This window comes from Simochromis diagramma, unplaced genomic scaffold (assembly GCF_900408965.1).
Source record: "Simochromis diagramma unplaced genomic scaffold, fSimDia1.1 OVJJ01000343.1, whole genome shotgun sequence".
NCBI classification, from domain to species: Eukaryota; Metazoa; Chordata; class Actinopteri; order Cichliformes; family Cichlidae; genus Simochromis; species Simochromis diagramma.
In genome coordinates this window covers 11,175,178-11,194,572 of record NW_024386831.1, presented here as the reverse complement: position 1 = coordinate 11,194,572, position 19,395 = coordinate 11,175,178, and the positions used below count along the sequence as shown (strand labels likewise).

The 19,395-nt window shown below is 38.4% G+C and overlaps 1 protein-coding gene across 3 annotated transcripts in view; it reads left to right on the top strand.

Annotated features, from left to right (window-relative positions):
• LOC120731348 (dehydrogenase/reductase SDR family member on chromosome X-like) overlaps positions 1 to 19,395 on the top strand; it is a 48,822-nt gene that overhangs the window by 16,160 nt on the left and 13,267 nt on the right. For 2 of the 3 annotated variants that reach the window (XM_040028358.1, XM_040028357.1), the window contains exons 2-3: positions 76 to 183; positions 7,952 to 8,020. In XM_040028358.1, the coding sequence (XP_039884292.1) occupies positions 78 to 183; positions 7,952 to 8,020 (175 nt within the window). In that variant the 5' untranslated portion in view covers positions 76 to 77. The remainder of the gene's footprint in view (positions 1 to 75; positions 184 to 7,951; positions 8,021 to 19,395) is intronic. The other variant, XM_040028359.1, reaches the window with a different exon arrangement.

Below are 19,395 nucleotides of genomic sequence, written 5' to 3'. Positions count from 1 at the left end.
AACCTGTCCTGAAGAAGCTTCCTTATCAAGTGACTTTCTCTTTGATATCTTTGTCTCCTCTTCTGCTTCTGCCAGTGATGCCCAGACAAGATGGCAACGTTGCCATAGTGACAGGAGGAGGCAGGGGAATTGGTTATGAAGTAGCTCGCCACTTGGTCAGACTCGGGGCACATGTTATCATAGGTACTGTATGAAGCACGTCAACACTGATATGCAAACAGCACAAACACACATGATTTCCCTATAGGCTGGCTTGTTCACATACATAAACATTAACTGCACAAATAGCCATAAGAGATGTGGCCTAATACTGGAGAAAGTAAGACAAAAAAATGATGTTTCAAAAGATTCACACTCCTTTAAAAATTCTGATCGCTTTCTCTGTTGGTCCTTGATTTTCTTCATTTTGAAAATTATTTTCTTCTTTGCACTTTATGAACTTTGTCAGGCCCAAAACTTGGAATATGTCACATTACATATGCCTCAGTTTTCCAGAATCTCTATTACAATGCAGGAACAAATACCCAATGTATTAACCTCTGTTAATATCTGTTAAAACATGCACCAATATCAGTTCCTTTGATAAGTGCTTTTATTTTACATATCACACAATTACACAAAAAGTACATTGTGTGTAGGGTGTGTAGCTGTGTGCAACAACAAACTGGATAGGTCCGTCTGCAGGTGGAAAAGTGCTGGCACGATAACCTTGTCTAACCACATAAGATGGTGAGAATACCGTAATCACCGCTAAACAGACTTTAATTAGTTTTTAAATTGCTGTGCAGCACAAATGTAGGGTGAACGTAAAAGTCTAGAGCAGTGAATCCAAATGGACTCACCATTTGTTAGATTGAGGTAAGGTATGCTAATGGATGGGATGATACACATACTAGGTCCAGCTGCTGCAAATGAGCTGTCAAAGTGTCGTCACCTTGCATTCCAATCAAAAGAAGAACCGATGACAGATATGACTACAAGAGCACTTTGAAAGTTTGGTTTGCCCTTTGGTGTACTTTGGGCAACAAAAAATAGTTTGAAAATGACTGGTGTAGAGGAGGAAATGTCAGTATTTTTTAGTTGAGTCTCTGTTAATCTTGGCAAATTCTGAACAAGGCACCGCAGTGATAGCAAAGGATTATATTGACTTTTAGCAAGTACCACATATTGATTTCAGCATAACATATTCTACTGTGGACCACAAACTGCATATGCATACTGAGATTGCATACATGGCTGTTGCACATGAATCAATTAGAGGCAAATATGCATGTGTGTAAATTGAAAATATTTAAGTTTCCATCTCCAAAAGTTGATTCTGTTCATCTGGACGTAGCGTTTTGTGGGACAAAACGTTACGTCCAGATGAACAGAATCAACTTTTGGGGATTTACTTTCCTGGATGATTGAGAATGCATCAAGACGATTTAAGTTTCCACAAAAAATCTGTCTCGCATTGTGTTGCAAAAGCCTCCTGGCTAATAATCTCTCACAGACTGGATTTTCTTCACTCCACAGAAAATCAGAAAAGGAGAACTAGCCAATTGTCAGCTGTGTCATTTAACTTAATTTTTATAGTGAAAAGGAGGAGACTAAGAAAAATAAGCAAATTTACAGAAAGTCTGGGTACGTTCTGAGAATATCTTAGTATTTGAGCCCAGTTAGAAGTTTGTAGTTCTCAAATGAAACTTTGCTTAACCTTTGGTCTGAAAACAGAAGGACAGACATTATGGTCAGTGTTCTGTCTTCACCATCATCCCAAAGCACCAGTGAAGCTGAATGATGAGGTGTCCATGATAACATAAAATCTATTATAGACTGATCAAACCACAGCTGTATAATGCCCAAGGCATCCTCTGTTTGTCTACCTAAAAGCGTACTGTTGTCAGAAACCCTCTTGACACCTCATTGATTCATGCTAAGGGTTGGAATAGCTTCAAAACAGTTTGTTTTCATCATTAGGAAATGTGTGTGATTCTTCACTGTGAGGAGATTTAAAGACTTTCAGAGCTTCACTGGGATTAAAGGGCTGTTATCAAATTGGGTGTTAAAATGCAAATTCAAGGATTATGACAGGCCTTTTTGCATAAACAAGGTCTGCTATTGTTCCATTATTCATTTAGCTATATTTATTGTGGGAAGGTAAATGCAGTAAAACCAAATGTTAAAAAATGAAATGCTTCACGTTACAGCTTCTTTAAATGTCTATGTAAAAATGTATTTCATGCAAAAAATACAAAAGTGAATTTGAACGGCAAAATATGCAAAAGAATGTAATTCCAGAAGTAGTTTGTTTAACTGAATATAGTTTAACATAACAAATGATGTGCGTTGTTCTAATTTTAGCTACCATCAAAGGTTTGGGGGAAAATACAGATAAAGGCTGTGAGATAATAGCAATTTAGAAGTCTGTGTATTTATGTGTACTCTATATAAGTAATCAATTCCAGGTTTTCTATCATGTGGCATGTCTCTTTTTTTCATTTCATGTGCCACATGTCCCATGCCACTCCTGCTCTACCTGCCTAGAACCACTTGCTAGAGCAGTGATTCCCAAATTTTTTCGCTAGGCCTCCCTTTGTTTTACAAGAAAATCCCCCCCCCCGCCACCAGACACACACACACACTCACACACACAAACGCATCCTCCAACTACACACACATTTCAAACCTCAAACCTTTTGTAAACAATTAAACAAATACGAGAAAACTGCAATAAGTTACGGGCAGCAATAGATCAGGCTATTAACTCTTTTATGCTACGTCCACACCTACACGAGTATTTTTGATTCCCATCAGAAATGGTCTCGTGGAAGGATGGCTGTCAAGAAGCTATTCTTAAGCAGGGAAACAGGGAGAAAAGGCTGACGTATACTAAATTACACAAAAACTACAGGACCAAAAAAACAATAAGTGAGTTTTATGAAGTATTAAATCTATATTTTACATTTTCTGGTTTAAATTGTCATCAGTACATATGAAGGAGGTCAGGAGGGATGTCCAACTGTCAATGTCTACAGTTATCGGTAAAACACAGTGGAGATGCTGTTATGGTTTAAGGCTGCATTTCAGCCGTGGTGTTCGAGATCTTTTAAAAATCTATCTAATTATAAATATAGGAAAGACTTCGATCAACCATGCAGTACCATCTGGAAATGGTCAGATTAGCAGCTGCTTTATTTTTCATCATAATTATGATTCCAAACAGACTATCAATGTGGGAAACAGATATCTGCATAAATACAATGGAACACTATAAGTCATGGTTTGGAATCCAGAGCCTGGACCTCAACATTATTGAAGCAGTGTGGGAATGTCTTGACAGAATGTTATGGGGTTCGATTTCAACTCACTCTTCAAAGACTGGTCATAAATCATGAAATTATTTAGTTGAATTGGTGCTTTTTTCTTTCTTTTTTACATTTAAAACCTATATTAGGTGCCGAAGTTAAGCACATTGGAGATGCCATGCACAGAACAGCAAAATCTTTTAGGGTGAGACTACATTTTCTATTCTGTCCACGAGTTTAAAAACTTTGAAGAAAACTCTGCTTTATTCATTCAGAGTGTATAGCGCAAAGTCAATGTCAGAGTATCCTTGGAGACGGTTTGAGCAGAACATAAATTAGATGTGAGCGCCATGTGTGTGGGATTACACTCACAAAATCAATCATACCAGAACTCGGATAAGTGTCTGTTGTAGTCCGAGACAATCCTATGTGTACCGAAGTTGATCCCACAGCTGATGACTCTGAGTGTATCTCCATTTCAAATATGCCAATTCTTTGAGGTAATTCATGAAGTGAGAGTATTTATGGTAAAGTGGATCCCTCTCTAGTTATGTAGTGGATGCATATTTCAGGTGGAGTGGTAGCATAGTATCTGTGTGAAGACAGTTAATGGCTTAAGCCTTTGAACTGTCAAACACCGGAGTTGGGTATTAAAAGCATGCACTTGTGCTTAAAATACGTTTCACTAGGTATTGGATTAAAATGATGCGGTCCAGAGCATTTTTTAAGATAAGATAATGAAATTTAAATTAATCTTTGCCATGGAAGACTTTGCTTCTTGGAAAGGTTTTTCTAATTTCTTTATAGTTGGAGGAGGTGGTTGAAACGGATGACTTATAGCGAAATATATCGAATAGAATAACTGATTAAAGCAGACTGAAGGTTTTGATACCACTGTGCCGGCAACAAAGACAAAATCTGGCTCATACGTAGCACATGATGCACAAATCAATTTGCAGGTTAAACAAATAAAATATTTTACTCTGTCTCCCCAAGTACCACTCATTGTCTGAACTGCAGCTCAGAATAACAGTTTCGTATACCAGGATTGGATGCAGCCTCTGTACTGTGAGCCATTTTACCGTCTCTCATTTTATTGACACCTATCCTACCTTTAAGTGAGAAATCCCTTTGTGATTGGCTGTTACTCACTAACAGAAGGTTTGAATGGCAGGTGAATGGAGCCACTTGAATTGCCGCTTAAATCCAGAGCTGTCTGCCTGAGGTGACATATTAAGGTTAATCCTTCTCTGTATCATCATACAGATCCAAGAGCAGAAGAAAGGAAAACTTGGAAACTGAGCATTTAAAGCAGCATAAAGCCTGAGCTTGTCACAGTACTGGGTCGTGTGACCCAGTGTTTGAGTTTTTAGGTTTCTTTTGTATTCATTCGTGTTCTAGTTTAACTGATCTAGTTAATTTCTAGGTTGCTGTTTAGTCCTTTGTTTCTTAGTTCCTTTTGTCATCTCCCCTGTACTAAGCCTCCCTGGTTCGTGTGTCTGCCTGTCATGCTTCATGTCTGTTTGGTTCTTGTTATGAGGTTTGCATCATGTCTAAGTCTCCATGTTTCCTGTTTTACTTTGAAAAAGTCCGGTGTTCCTTGCTTATTGTATTTAGTTTCACTTCCCCTGTCCTGTCATTAGGTTCATGTGTGTCAGCTGTTCTCCCTCATGTGTTTCCACTTCCCCTAATCATCCCTGTGGGTATTTAGTCTCTGTGTTTCAGTCAGTCTTTGCCTCGTCGTCTGTGTAACCTTCCCAGTTATGGCTCGTCATAGTCGTCACAGTTCTCATAGTCACAGTCACAGTCATAGAATTAGTTTTCGAAGTTTCATAGCTTTATCACAGTTTCATAGTCTCGTATAGTGTTCAGTGTCATAGGTTTTCACAGTCAGTTTAGTTGTCTTGCCAGCACTCGTCTTAGCTTTTGTTTTGCCTTCTGTTCAGCCATAATAAAGGCTCACCTTTTGTTAAAGTCATGTCATGTCTCCTTGCCTGTGTCTGCTCTTGGGCGCTGCTCTAACACACCGGCGCACCGTGCCGTGACAGAGCTTTGGCTAACAAGTATTTTTAGTTTATGCTGTGATTAAGCGTCTGTACATCCATTCCCAATTCAAAAAAAGAGTATTGGTTAGAATTTCATCAAACTTGTTGCTATCCAGATTGTCCTCCACAGTGTCTCTGAGATTTACAAAATGGACCATAATTTTTATTAAGTTTGACCCAAATTGAGTGACTGAGCCCATAAACTCAGCAGAAAAGGTCGTGTCAGAAAGCTGTTTTTCTATAGAGTTCTATAGGATGACAAGTCTGTATAACCACAGGTGTTGCTCCTTGGAGGCCATTAAATAAATTACAGATTTAAAGCGCTTCCACATTGGTTTCAGTTTTCAGACCCAGACTCTATGTCCATCTTTTATAATGTTTATGGGGAAAGCACAACAGGTGCCCCATGCATGCATGAGATTGTCAGTAGTTGGCAGTTTATGGTTAACTATTATTCCAGGTCTTGCTCAGTTTATCCATTTGTTGAGTTGCAGCAAGAATATGTCTGTGAATTAATTAGGTTACTTTTTCAACACTCATCCCAAAATATTTAGTAGGCAAACTATTTCCTTGGGGCACGTCTTTTAATCAGTAGCTATTTTAAAGAAGAGCTTTGTCCAGAAGCAGTTGTGAAGAGATGTGTATTCAATTATATGCAGCGTTCTTAGTGAGTGTTGGCAAATGGGCAGAGAAGCCTGCTAGAGGGGCACTAGTGCGTTTGGAAAAAAAAAAATCTGTTTGTGTGAGATCAGGCTGTTCCTGTCCTGAATGTGAGTGTTTGTGTGAGCCATGTGGCACGTCACTCAGAGAAGCTGCATCCTTCAGCCCTGCCTGAACAGCGGTGCATCAGGGTAAATGATGCTGTGCCCTTGAAAAGGTCTACGTGATAATCCAAGATAAGTGTGTCTATGTGTGTGAGCAAAGCGGAAATGAGCGTGTGCAAATAGGCTATTTGTGTGTACAAGTTTGTGCGTGTGCGTGTCTAGTCATCCGGCTACATCTAACGATAGCAACAGTCATCTTTTTAACACCGTGGAAATTGAATTGAGCTAAATGACAGGACATTAAGTTCCTTAATTTACCCTACGTTCGGCATAGGGTGTGTGGTAAATTATTTTTATGAAAGAGCTGTTAAAGCCCCTTGCTCCTGTTGCACTGTGAAAGGAAAATGACTTTAAAGACTGCTATGATTGGAGCATATCATGGACTTTTTCACTGTGAGAACTGGTGTATTAAAATTATATTGTTCATATGGGGATAATATATTTATTACAATGATCTTAGAAGGCAGCACATGATATGTAGCTCTCTGCATATTTTGTCTTGTGCTGCTGGAGCATGTAAATTAATCTGAACAGTGCATTCAATATGGAACCAAAATAGAGAGCTGTGGATCAGTGTGTTTAAAGGTCTTGTGTTTATGAGTTTATAACTCAGATCTGATGTTGTAGATGGTATTACACGCCATTTTCAGTTGTCACTGAGCACTGTATGAATCTCATTTTCCCCCACCAAGTACAATAAAACAGGTAGGATGCTTAACAAATTTATTAGACCAGCTGTCATAGAACAAGAAAACACAAATTTTTTCAAAGAAAGAAATATTCAGAACACAAAATGACGTGATTGTTTATCAGGCAAATAACAAACCCAGTTTTCATTTTTTGCTTAAATTTGAGGCAGACTGGAATTCTCTGACAAGTCAGAAATTAGTCAAGCATAACATTCATATACTAAAACTAATTTTGGTGTTCAGGAATGCAAGTAAATTACTGTAATTTGGCATCTTAAGCAAAAATTAATAATATGCATCACTATATTTTCTGCTATTTTTTGTAAAACACTGAATTGGAAAATTCCTGAATAACAAGAATGAGGAGCTTGTGCATCCTGGTTGATAAATCATTGCAGAAACGTTGTAGAAACTTTGGGGCAGCTGTGGTATAAACATTATATTGGATTGTGGTCTAATAAATTCCTTAAGCACCATATTTTACCCATTTATTTTGCTTCTACCAAATAGCTTTTTAAAATATGCGGCACTCTGATATTTCTTCTGATATTTTTGGGATCAAAATACTTATTATTATAAAAGTGTGCTCTCCACTTTCCTGTCTGGCTATGCTGCCTGGATCCAGTGATGGTGCAAAAAAGTATCTTTTGACTGATTTCATATTCAGAATGTTGCTATTTGACTTTGCAAGCATTAAAAGATTTTAGCCAAAGAAAAATCACATTTTTTAAGGTAGTTCTTCTTTGGCTAAAATCTCTTTGGTGAAGTGTCCTCATATAGCTTGTTTGAAGTTAGATGGTACTTTCATAATAACTCATGCTTTTAATAATATTATACTTTCTTTACAGGCTTGCATTTAAAGTCTTTACTGAAAAAGTAGATGTATTGAATCAGAAGCCTTGTTAATATTCCTAATTTCTGAAGGGCTAAATTTTTGCACTGAGTGTTCTTTCATTCGAAGAACCTTTCTTGGAAATGTGTTTTTATAAGATGAAAGACTGACAAAAAAAAGGAAACCTGTATTTTTTTATAAAAAGCCTCCAAGGTCTCGTCATATATTGTATTCATTTGTGTGTGTTTGTGTGTGTTTCCTTCTCTTTGAGGTGGGAGAGATGAGCAGGAGGGTCTTGCAGCTGTCAGAAGGATCTGTGAACACTACAAAGAGGCCAAAGGTAACATTGCAAACATTAAACGCATGCACACGCAGGCAGACACACGCATGCGTACGCACAAATGTTGTTGTTTTAGCAAGCCGCTGTTTGAAGATAAAGGAAAGAGCTGCTGTAGTCTGCCCCGTAGGCTTTTTTCCAGTCTTTACCAAACATACACACATGATTTCACAGTTGCAGGTAAACCTGAACACACACAACCGCACATACATACAGTGCCAGGAGTGTTGTAGATCCACTGTAATGAACATGAGGAGGAAAATGATGCAAAAGGATGTGAAGATAATGATAAAAAGTGCTAAATCATTAGCTGTACCAGCTTTTTTCTATATAAAATAGGAAAAAAGAATCAGGAGGTGGAAGAAGATGGGAAACACAGAGGTGGTGATGAAAATGGGAAGAGACAAATAATAGTAGAGATATATCACTTCATCGACAACAGCTTACAGGGTTCTCTTTTTAAATCCCACGTTGAGAAATTGATTCGGCTGACCTTCACATCACCGTAAATTCCACTATAGTGCCGTGACTAAGAAGACTGTACGAAATAGCCTTGAGATTTTACCACCTCGTAAGGTGCGTCAGTTGCTGTTTTATTAAAGAGGTGTTCCAAGATTGGTACGCTTGCAAATTCAGGTTTTAGATAGTGTCTGTAATATTTGGGGCATACTAGAGCTACTTATGTTTTCCTTTATAAATGTACAGTTTTTTAATATTTTTTATTAAAAAAAATCTTCTTAAAAACTAAAACAATGTAGTCATTTTACTTGTTTTTGGATCCAGAACGTGTGTGGTAGTGCCACATTTGTCCAAAGCTATTAAAAACACTTTGGGTTAGCTACACCATTACACTGTGTAATGATACTGTATGTTCAAATGTTTCCAGTTTTTCCAATACCTGACCATTGATGATACGTTCATGCTTATTTACTGCACTTACTGTGAGTTTTAAGCTTTTGGGACCTTGAGCTAGCAGAAAAAAGCTGTACGCTGTTTGTCCTGTCAACAACAAACTTTATAGGATTTGTATAAAAAATACATTTACAGGTTTATCCTGTGTTTCTTCATTTGTTCTCGAGATGCTTCTAAGGTAAATCGTGAACACTTTGTAGAGGACATGGACATGTAGCACATGAAAACTAATATTAAAACCGTGCCCATGCATGAAACGATGCCACAACGAGACACCATAGAAAGTAAATGACATTCCACTAAATAACTGCTGGTGACGGGAAATGGGCCAGTAATTCCAGGCAAGCAATTGAAACAAGTCGTAACAATGCGAATGAAGAATTTTGCTGTTTGACTTATGATCTGGCAGTAAATACATTAGAGGGTTACCTAGGCAACCAGACCCTGGATTGCCTGCAAACGGCCGGCCTTCAGTTGCAAAGCAATAAGCGTGTGTGCAGGTGAAAATGTCCTTTTTGTCAGATTCCAATGGGTAAAACACTTCTTTAGACATACTAAATTGTCATTCATGATGACCATGAAATATGGTACAGTATTTAGAGGTAATGCTTCCAGTTGGGAAGGGGGATCTGGTTTATCTTGCTTGGCCTTGCACTGAAGAGCAACAGAAGGCTGGTTGACTGGGTCCCTGCTTGTGTGTAAGTGGCTGTCAGGTACAGAGACAGCGGCCATGTAGCCGGTGTCATTGAAGTCGATTTCCCGGGACGGAGCCGTGGTGGAATTGATTACTTCTTTTGTAATTGGCAGGCACTGAAGCATAGGGGACAAGGGGGTGTCTGTAGCCAGATGCTTATGCACTGAATGAGAATGTGCTGATTGTGTATGCGTATGTGTGTGTGTGTTTGAGACTATTTGAATGAGACAGTAATGGATTCTCATTAGTATGTGAGGCAGGAGCTTTAAACATCTCTGTCCAAACGCCCTTTGGCATCCTTCCCAGCGTGTGTACATTTGTCTGTTATGAGAAATGGGAGACAGCTCATAATACATAGGCTGTGGAGGTGATTCTCTAACTGGGGACTTGGCTAGACAAGTCCAGGTCCCTTAGGGTGTTTCAAGGTGTCACGAGTGGCAAAGTGTTTTATTTCACAATCTCAATGTAGAGCACTGCGCAAAAGTCTTGAGCCACCCTTCATTACTTTATATTTTTCTTCCAAGGACACATTTAAAAAAAACTGTTCTTCAGGCTTTTTGACATTGGCTGCTTTTTCACTCATTTTCCGTGCAGTCCCTGTACCTAATTCTCAGAGGATTTTTTTGTTTGTTTGTTAAGCCACTTAACACTTACTTTGTTACTAGAAGCCTGTCACATAAACACATAGTTTCTTCAGTTGAATCTAACGAAAAATGGCAAAACATAGTTGGACAGGCTTAAATTTGTATTTTTGCACAATGTGACCAACGGGATAATTCCTTAAGAGCTATTTGCTGAAAACTTGTCATGTCTTGGCATCATGTGTACTATGTCCTTAAAAAATATCAGGAAACTGGACAAATGGATGTAAAAAGAAGATGTGGCAGGCCTAAAACATTTTCTACAGTACGTGAACAATATTTCAAAGTCTTGTGCTTAAGAAAAAAGCAGTTGGCACTTCAGTTGATCCATCTACTGTTTGCTGAAGACTCATCAAAAATGGTCTTAGTGGGAGAATGGCTTTTAAGAAGCCATTTGTAAAGAAAAGAAACGGGAAGAAATGGCTGAGGCATAAATCCGAAATCTTTGGTTCAAATTGTCGTCAGTATGAACAGAGGAGGTCAGGAGACAGAGGTACAACAGTGAGGATGTGCATCATCTGTAAAACACGGTGGAGGGTCTGTTGTGGGGTGGGGCTGTGGTTATTTAGTCTGTGGTGTTAGGGATCCTCCATCCATCTATATAAATGGAACAATATCAGTCAAGGATTGCCTACAAGAGTTCAGGTTTTCAATAAATCTCAATAAATCACTGTATATTTTTCCAATTTTCCTATAAAAATATAAAGAAATGATGAGTGGCTCAAGATTTTTGCACATTATTGTAGAATTACTTTATGCCCTCAGATTTTATATATAGATATATAATGTAATTGGCCGTTTAAAAAGCAGTTTTTTATGGGGCCCTGGTGAGCAATCTTTTTCATGCCTTCTTTATAAAAGCAAAATTCCTGTTACACAAAAAGCACCCTAAATGTAGATAACACATTCTGGTTGTTAATCCATTTTTTAAAACACTGAAACAATTCTACTGAAGAAACAGGTTTCCATAAATGACAGTATATTATAGGTCAGTCCATCCATTTTCTACGACTTACTGGGTACGGATTCTGAGGGGAGCAGTCTGAGCAGAGATGTCCAGATCTTTCTCTCCCTGGCCACTGCCTCCAGCTCTTCTGGGGGGACATTAAAATGTTCCAATTCTGGCTGAGAGACATAATCTCCCAGGCGTTTCATGGGTCTGCTCCAGATTCTCCTCTTGGTTAGATATACCCAAAACACCTCGCCTAGGAGGCACCCAGAGGCATCCTGGCCGAATGCCCAAACCACCTCAACAGGCTTCTTTCAATGCAAAGGAGCAGTGGCCCTACTCTAAGTCCCTCCTGGATGACTGAGCTCCTCATCCTACCTCTAAAGGGAGAGCCCAGACCACTTCACAGGAAGCTTGTTTCTGCTGCTTGTATCTGCAGTCTAATTTATTTGGTTACTACGTGCCATTGGTGGGCAAAGGTGAGGGTGGGAATGTAGTAGATCAACCCGACTGATTACCAAATCATCTGTAAAAAGCAAACGTGAGTCTAAGGCCACCAAAAAAGTGCATCCTAGGAATTTTGGTTGCGTCTAGAAACTCTGCCATAAACAAGTTTGACTTGTTGCCGGCAATGCAGACCAGGCTCTGACTGTGAGCGATTGTAACAATGGGCATGATACTTCATACTTCAGAGAAATCCACCAGAGGACACCCCGAGGGATATAGTTAAATGCTTTCAAGTCTACAAAATACTTGTAGAGTTGCTTGGCAAATTCCCACACACCCTCAAGTATACTTAAGAGGTTAAAGAGCTGGCGAGTGTTCCACGACCAAGACGAAAAAAGCATTGTTCTTCAGTAAAGTTTATGTATTATTAACTGTCTGCTCTTTTGAAAGGTGTCACACAGCCTTAGGACCATGCATTTCACTATTCAGTGATGTTATTCGAGTGTTTGTAAGCTGAGGGATTTTTAACATTTGTTTTAATGTGTAAAGGTGTTTTTGGTCTATTGGGAATCATGTAGCAGTACATTGTGCACTCTAAAGAGGTAATGTCCCTTGGAAACCTCTAGCAAAATCCTGTGAAATATGCTAATGATTTTAGACTGCACCTGGACGCGAGACAATGAAGCTTAGAGGGTTTTACTTTAAATTATGAACATGCGCGCGCACACACACACACACACACTGGGAGATGCAGGGTATTTCTGTGTTTTGCCACAGGCAGCGCTGTCTGCCCACTAACTTTAGTCACGGTGCACTTGAAAGTAACACATTGTGCCTCAAACCAAAGGCCTAGATTAGCAGTGTGAAACAGGGGACCCTATGTGTGTTTGTCTGTCTGCTTAGCACACATTCAAATTTCTTCCAGCTTAGGTAACGCAGCTGCTGCCTTCTTACAAAAAACATTGTTGTTTTACCTAAGCTCTTTAACTCTAAACAGAATTTAAGTGCAATGGGATGTTCATACAAGGTTGACCTTGTTAGTGCGTGTTTGTACCTCAGGGATTGTTACGTGGTTATAAGCGTGATATTGTGAATAATTTTGAACAGCAATTAGTTTTGAGCATTTCTGTGATTTCTTTTTTGGTCCGTGTGAAACTGACTCACAGTAGCCACATATTCACATTTACAGCTGTCTTGAAAAGCAACGTCCCATTAGCGCTGCACGCTGGACTCGACTAGCCAGCCCCCTCTCTCCTACATCAGCCGAATAAAAACGTCTGTGGAGGAGCTAAGACTGGCAGGCTGCCCAGTCCTAATACTCTTGAATTTCACTTTGTTGTTTATCAGATTTAAAGTCAAACTATTTATATTTCCCCCCCTGGGTCCCGTAAGATGTATCCTTCGGGGAAGATAGTTCATTTATCCTTTTAGTCAGAAAATATTGTTGATGGGTAGAGCTGATTGGTTAGAAACTCAAGGGAATTTATGACTTGACACTATATTATACTGTGGTATATTAAGAACAAAATATTTTAAATAAATAATGAAACTAATGAGTGCAATGCAAAAATCAGGCTTTTCATGCCAAGGTATTTACTGTCACCTTTAAAGCACTGAGTAATGCAAGATCTCCGGCCTGTTGTCTAGCAGAAGAGAAATTTAATGTGTTTGGCACTGATGCATTTTAATATCAGATTTAGGTGTAATCCAGCTTAATCAAATCTACTGTAGTCAAAATCGGGACACAAGATGCATGTTAGAGCCAGGTGGAAAGGGAGGATTTGGGGTAAGAGAAACAGGCTGTCCTGACATAATTTTTTTCTTTTTCACTGTGTTGCTCTTTTAGAGTTGTTTGGCCAAGAAACTGAATGAAAAATGACAATTAAGAATATGCTTGGGAATGGAGGGAGGTTTACTGTGATACTGCAAGTTGGGTGAATCACATAATCATTACCCTCCGATCATGATTTAGACTGGAATTAGTGTTTGTAGGATATATATATATATATATATATATATATATATATATATATATATATATACATTTCTGCAATGTTTTGCAGAAAAATGGCAACCAGAACCCCCAGATCCTCTATAATTTCCTGGATTGATATGACAATGCAATTTAGCCACTCCAGACATACTGTGTTGACTGTAGCTTTGCAGCAGAGCATGTCAGAATGAAATTTGAATGGACATTTCTATTGCATGCCTAGCCTACATATTCTAATCACAGTTGGAGCACACTAGTTCAGACAGGATTAATTAGAGCAAAATCACTTTGAGTTTGGAGCAGCTAGCCTAACAATATTCATGTTAAATGAAAGCATAAGAAATTTTTGGACGTTTTTAATTCACTTACTATTTTTTTGTCTCCTTTCCAGTATAAGTTTAAGTTAAACTGAACAGCTTTTCAATTGCTTTTCATGATTTGATTCAGGCTAAATCAATAGTATAAACACTGTTTTTGTTTTCTGTATTAGTCTCATAAAAATATACGATGTTAGTTTTAGGTTTTAGGTACAAAATATCTTGGATTCTCTGTATACTGGTGTCACAAGCTACTTGTAATCTACATTAACCCTTTAAAGCCGGTCGGAGCGGGCATGCTCCGTTTTGCGTAACTATTTTTACGTCCCGGTAGCACTGCAACCACGTAAGCTAGCGCAATAATTTTTTTTGCACATGAAACCGGAGGAGTTGTACTTACATCTTATGCCACCAGCTTGTCCTAAGTCACAGTTTCCTTCCACATATAGCTTTGCAAAAATTGCATAAAAAGCGCTTGCAGCAACAAAAACATAATATTCCAGAAACACGCTTTGCCGATCCGATCAGCTGTTTGTAACACTTCCTACGTCCATCAGCACGAACTATCGCATGTCCGCCATGACCTGCCCGAAACCGGAAGTGACGTCATTTTGCGGAAATGTAGTTTTTTTACTATCAGGGCCTTATGAGCCTATACTGGTGTTTTTAAAAGTTATGTTTGACTTTATGACTTTCTGTGTCGTTTCTGGGATGCTTCGAACTCATATTGCACTAAATTAATTACTCACTATTAAAATTTGGGCTATAATGGTTGTATTGATGTATATCAACTTGAAATGGCTCCAAAAATGGCACTACAACATGTAAAAATATAATATAAGCTCTAGCGGACTTGGTTCTATGGTAGGTCTTAAAGGGTTAACTACAAGCCACATGAAGATAGTGCTTCCTTCAGCTGTTTGCAATTACTACAGAAGCTCCAAAGAACAAGCACCTTTTGTTTCAGCTTTTTGTGTTGCTGATGTAATTTTCTGATAGTGGTAAACTAGTGCTACGGACCCAACCTTCACTTTTAGGGATTGGGCCCTTTGGAGTAATTTAGAGTGTTGTTAAAGGTAAAAGCTGCGAGTGAAGAAAACGTCTGATGTGTCAGACCACAGATATGCCCTGTGCACCATCTTTGCTGTTCCTAGAACAGCTCTCTCCTGGAGAGATATCTCGGATGTTATTCCTGGAATCTACTGGAGCTCCTCTCTCAGTTTGGGGATCACAGGGACCATTGTAGCCTTTACCTTCCCGATCTGCAGTAGCTGCTCTGGCTCCTCCCTTGGTATTTCTCAAGCTACTCATGTTCATTCTTCCTGATGTTGCTATTGCTTAATATTGCTAAATATATACGGCTATAACAGATATAGAGATATATTGATAGCGTGTCTCCGAACAACAGCATGAATCACATTACCTTTACAAATTAACCTACATTTTGAGGAGGCAGCCTGCTCTTCTCAAATACATGTAGGTCAGGCATATACCTCAACATTCAGTCCAATTTGGATCCATTAGGCTCAACATTTTTTTTTCCTGGTTTGTTTGTTTGTTGGCTGATATGACCATTATAGTGATGGGTGGTAAAAAAAAAAAAGATGCTTTGAATTTCCCTTTAATTTTGTAATTTTAGATTACGCTCATCCCAAAATAAATACATAAAATTGCAAAAAATAGAATTAACATAAAAAAGCACCTCTGCTAAACAGTTGTTGGGTTTTTTTTGTAAGAGCAGGTTGTGTTTTAAAAACTGAGGAAATTCAGTTTAAAATGTTACCAAAGGACTTTCAATCAGAAAGGGTTTTATTTTTTTCGGTAGCTCTTATGCTACTGTAGTTACTCTGATTGTGCACTGATGTGGCAGAACCCATTTCTAATCACATTTAGTGTTCAAAATTACAGACACAATTGTGCCTTTCCATCCACTTGGGACTCTAAGAGCAGCTGGTTGAGATGAAAAAGGGGAAAGGGAAGGTGACAGTTCACAAGCTTTAAAAGCAGTGTTAGAAATGGCTGCTCTGCCATGAAACCATCCTTTGACTTTTGATCCCCTTAAGACTTCAATTCATAAATGTGAAACCTAACATTCAAGGGTCGTTGTGTGTTTTTTGTAGGCAAAAATGAAGCATAGTACAAATGTGTTACTGTTTGTATGAAACTAATTGTAAGTAATGCCTTCATCTTGTTTCAGAACTATTTCATATGCAGATATAAATTATTTATGGTGTTTTTTAAAGTTACAGTAATTCTTGGCTGTGAATAACTAGAAGTCAGCTGTTATTATTATCTTTTACTTATTTACACTTGTGCATTCCCTGCTGTAACATGTGGAAATGTCTTTATTTTAAAAAGGTCTGAGATTGTGATTTAAGGCATTTTGTCACATTTAAAATCAGCATTAAAATTACTTTACTAATTATTTTAGACCTGCCTGTGTCAGCTTTGGCAGCTTTTACTGGAACTGAGTCCTGTCATCGTCTTCCAACCTTATTCTCATAGCAAAGTTGACTGTTTTCAATACTTATTGGTTTTTAATTATGCACATGCACCAATTCTGCACCAGTGTCATGCTATATGACCAGCTCGCTGTATGGCCACATGCACGTCTGTTTAGATAACTGAGGCAATCTCATTAAACTGAAAATAGAAGTACTGTAGAGCAGCAATTTTAGTGAGTTAATCCAAAAGAAAAGATTAAAATGAGGGACAATTTCATACTTTGAAATTGCAAATTACATTAATGGAACGGATAAGAGGCTAAATTATGCAAAGCCAGAAAATGTAGAGATAAAATACAGATTATCTGCATTGAATAAATATTCTAATTTTAGAATATAGTAATGTACAATGTACCTCCACATATAAAAAGTACAAATTCATCTAATTTAAATTAGAGTGTTGTCACCTTGAAGGTCGTTTCAATGTCCACCTGTGGACCACTTCTGCTGCTCCTACTACATTTGAATAACTCTCTGGATGTCCCAATCTTACTGCTTGTACTTGATTACCATATATGTTCTGTTCCACTGTGTAAAATTGCCAACTTCAATTTCATTTTTAGGAAGAGGATTAAGATTTGGGAGTCAAATCCAGCAAGCAGGAACTCATATGCTGTTTGTTTTTGGCCAGACGTGGTGCTGTGTATTATGGCAATGCCGCCGAAAGGACATTGTTTAGGAGCCTTGTGGGTTTTTTCGGCTGCCAGCTTGCAAACCTAAGCCGTGCTGCCGTGTTCTTTTTAGAGAGAAGAGGCTTTGTTCTGGGAACTCTTCCAAACAAGCTGCACTTGTTCAGTCTTTTTTTACTTCAATTGTCATGAACTTTAACATTTAAAAACTAACTGAGGCCTGTATAGTCGGTCCACTCACTGAAAGATTGTTTTGACAGAGCTGAATACTTCAGACCAGCAAACTGCCAAAACTCAGCTTATGGTCAGTTGATCAGTTAATCAAGTATGGAAGTAGTAAGGGTAAACTTAGTTTGTAACATTATTACATAGAGTCCTGTGAAAACTTTTTTCCCCCACAGCTGTAGTTTACTTCAACAAAGAAGTCATGTTTGCTCTCTGCACAAGTACAGGTCGATAGTGAAACGGCACAGGGAGACATCCCTGAAGGGCAAAGGGAGTGAATTTAAACCAGGTAAGGTGTTTGCTTTTTATAGGCAGAATCACAAACCTTGGTAATCGCTCTTCATGGAGGACTTTCATGGTTATTTTCATGACTTTTTGCTCAGAAACAAACTGTTATGTCATCTTTTCTTGATTTATTTATTATCTTTGTCATCTACTATTCAGGAGTAATACAAAATTAACAACCACTTTATTATCTCACTAAAACCACTTTACTTAGTTTGGTTCCTCCACATTTGACAAGTTGCAGCTCATTTAAGATAAACAGTGAATGAGTCAGTGAGTAGATCCGGTACAACGCCTCCAAAGGTTTTTCATCGCGTCGTGTTTCAAGACATAAAATACAATCACAGTGTTGAGCGATTGAGTCAAGGAGCCTGAGTGTTATAGAAAATCCTGGGGTGCAGGCCCACGCATGATCAATGGCATTTCACTCCCAGTGGGCTTTCTAAATACGACTGGGTTTTCTGAAAGGGCTCAGTCTCGAGAGGCCCCATTCAAGATGACAAGAGAGGACTGACGGGCATGGCACACACACAGACATACGTACACACACGATTCTCCTGCAACACGTGCACCTGTTTTCAGGTGCACATAAGCGCACACTCTTACTAAGTCAAATTTGTGCTCACGGTCACTCTGATGCACACACCGGGTTTGTTCTTATTATTTTCTCTTCCTTTCTTTCTTTTTTTTCTCTCAGACACACACAGTCAGCAGGAGGTGAGTAGCGTGGCTTGGAGATAAGACTGCTATCAGACCTTCATCAGGAACAGCTGCACTCTCATCTGTCTCAGCAGCCCTTTTCTTTATCAGTTCCATCAACTCGTCCTCCCTGTGTTCTCTCTGTCCTCCTCCTGTCTTTGTCCATTATATTTGAGACGTTAGAGGCTTACTTGAGTTCTAAAGGAAACAATATATTATTTTATAGATATTTGAAAGGCACAAGGCTTTACTTTGAATTGAGGGATATAATTTGACAGTGCTATTAAAAAATGCAAGGCCAAACCATGTGAATAATCCCGAGGCTTCATGCAGCTTGAGTCTTGCTTGTCAGAATGTGTAAGCTTCTACTTTCAAATTCTCACTGTAATCATAGGCTTATATATCTTATATATCTCAAGATATAATAAAAACACAATCTGTCCTTAGCTAGTCTTAAAATTAGATCAATACAACCTCAAATGAAGTATAAAAGACGGCCTGTTACACCATGTCATGATTTATTTATTATCTAACCCCGATTCTGTTTCCATCCAAATTAAGAAGGTAAGTAGCAGCCAGGCGCTTCTAATCAGATGCACTTAATTAATTGATGAGCAGAAAATGTGATCACCTCAATGAAAGAAGATGTTTTACTATTTTGCTCATCTGCTGTCTGCTATGGTGGGAGCTTAAAAACTTTATAAATGCCTGCAAACCTCAATGACATAAAACAGCGTTGTAAAGTCCAGAAAACAGTGACCTTAAGTTATTGCTGCTAAAGATGTTCTGCAGGCTTTTGAATCAGGGGGTTAACTTAGTTTTTCCACACACTGCTTCTGCATTTTGGCTTAGTTTGTTCAAATGAATGACACACAGTATATGCCATGTGTTAAGGTTAGGTATTTACCTAAAATAAAGACCTGCTAAGGACGACATATTTCCTGATAATTTTGCATTAATACCTTAAAATTAATAGAGGGTCATTTTTTAAAATTTACATTTACATTATTACATATTAATGACACAAAGATAAAAAAGAGACATGATGGATTCCAATGGCAACAAAAAATGCAAAACAATTTC